The following is a 1421-nucleotide window of genomic DNA, read 5'->3' on the forward strand; positions in this document are numbered from 1 at the left end:
CAGTCGTCCTCCGTCAAGTTTTAAAACGTGGTGCACCTTTGAGTGGGTCCTATAATACAAAATTACCAATACACCCCCATCAAAACTACCCGAATATTCTCACACTATTCTTCACATCACAAAACAACGCCTTTCTTCTCCGCTATATATATAAAAAAACCCTCTCATTGTTCACTTGCAAACTCATCCTTAAACAAAACATGATGTGCGAAGAAGCAACCCGTAAGAAACAGCAATACCAAGTGTTGGAGGAAATCGGTCGTGGCAGGTTCGGCACCGTTTTCCGCTGCTTCCACACCGTTACCAACAATTTCTACGCTTCCAAAGTGATCGATAAACGCCTCCTAACCGATTCCACAGATCGCCAATGCCTCCAAATCGAATCAAAAGTGATGACCTTTCTCTCACCGCACCCCAACATTCTCCAAATCTTCGACTCCTTCGAAGACACCCATTTTTCATCCATCGTCGTCGAGCTCTGCCAACCCCTCACCCTCTTCGACCGCATCTCCGACGGCTCCTTGCCCGAACCCCACGCCGCTTCCCTCATGAAGCAGCTTCTAGAAGCCGTGGCGCATTGCCACGCGCTCGGAATTGCGCATAGAGACATAAAGCCCGACAACCTGCTGTTCGACTCGGGGAACAACCTTAAACTCTCCGACTTTGGATCCGCCGAGTGGTTGGGTGAGGGGAGGAACATGAACGGTGTGGTGGGTACGCCGTATTACGTGGCACCGGAGGTTCTGATGGGAAGAGATTACGACGAGAAAGTGGACGTTTGGAGTAGCGGGGTGATTCTCTACACAATGTTGAGTGGTATTCCACCCTTTTATGGAGACTCTGCTGTTGAGATTTTTGAGGCTGTTGTTAGGGCCAATCTTAGGTTTCCCACAAGAATTTTCAAGTCTGTGTCTGCTCCTGCTAAAGATCTTCTCAGGAAGATGATTTGTAGGGATCCCTCTAGGCGAGTTTCAGCAGAGCAAGCCTTGAGTATGTTCTCTCTATCTTTTTCTCTTTTCTTAATCAAAATTTTCACTTTTTTATTTTATTTTATTTTATATATATTAATGTTTATTGACTTGCATTGCAGGACACCCTTGGATATTGAGTGGGGGTGTGACGAGTGGTGATCTATCTTGAACATGATTCCACCAATTGCCGAAGCTGAAGCAATTTTCTTCATATTTTTAAAACATATATATATATATATATATATATATATATATATATATATATATATATATATATATATATATATCACACACACACCACACTTTCTCCTCCTTGCCTTGCTGTGTATCAAGGAGTTTATGATCTCAGTAGTAAGGTTATTTTTCTAATACTGACTGTGACCACATAGAAGTAGTTTAAAGAATTATAGATTGTATATGTGAGGTGTAGGAAATAAGAATCGCGCATTT

At 42.6% G+C, this 1421-nt stretch overlaps 1 protein-coding gene across 1 annotated transcript; it reads left to right on the plus strand.

Moving 5' to 3' along the window:
• Nucleotides 1-200: 200 nt before the first annotated feature.
• Nucleotides 201-1140, plus strand: LOC113862066 (phosphoenolpyruvate carboxylase kinase 1-like). Its single transcript, XM_027495220.1, has 2 exons — nucleotides 201-990; nucleotides 1091-1140. The coding sequence occupies exons 1-2, from the start codon at nucleotides 201-203 to the stop codon at nucleotides 1138-1140; spliced, it is 840 nt and encodes a 279-aa protein (XP_027351021.1).
• The last annotated feature ends 281 nt before the right edge of the window (nucleotides 1141-1421 follow it).

This window comes from Abrus precatorius, unplaced genomic scaffold (genome assembly GCF_003935025.1).
Source record: "Abrus precatorius isolate BTA unplaced genomic scaffold, Abrus_2018 Scaffold3, whole genome shotgun sequence".
NCBI lineage: Eukaryota > Viridiplantae > Streptophyta > Magnoliopsida > Fabales > Fabaceae > Abrus > Abrus precatorius.

Coding starts and splice junctions, on each gene's coding strand:
- LOC113862066 (XM_027495220.1), top strand. CDS start 201: ATGATGTGCGAAGAAGCAACCCGTAAGAAACAGCAATACCAAGTGTTG. Junction 991..1,090: donor TTCAGCAGAGCAAGCCTTGA/GTATGTTCTCTC, acceptor CTTGCATTGCAG/GACACCCTTGGATATTGAGT.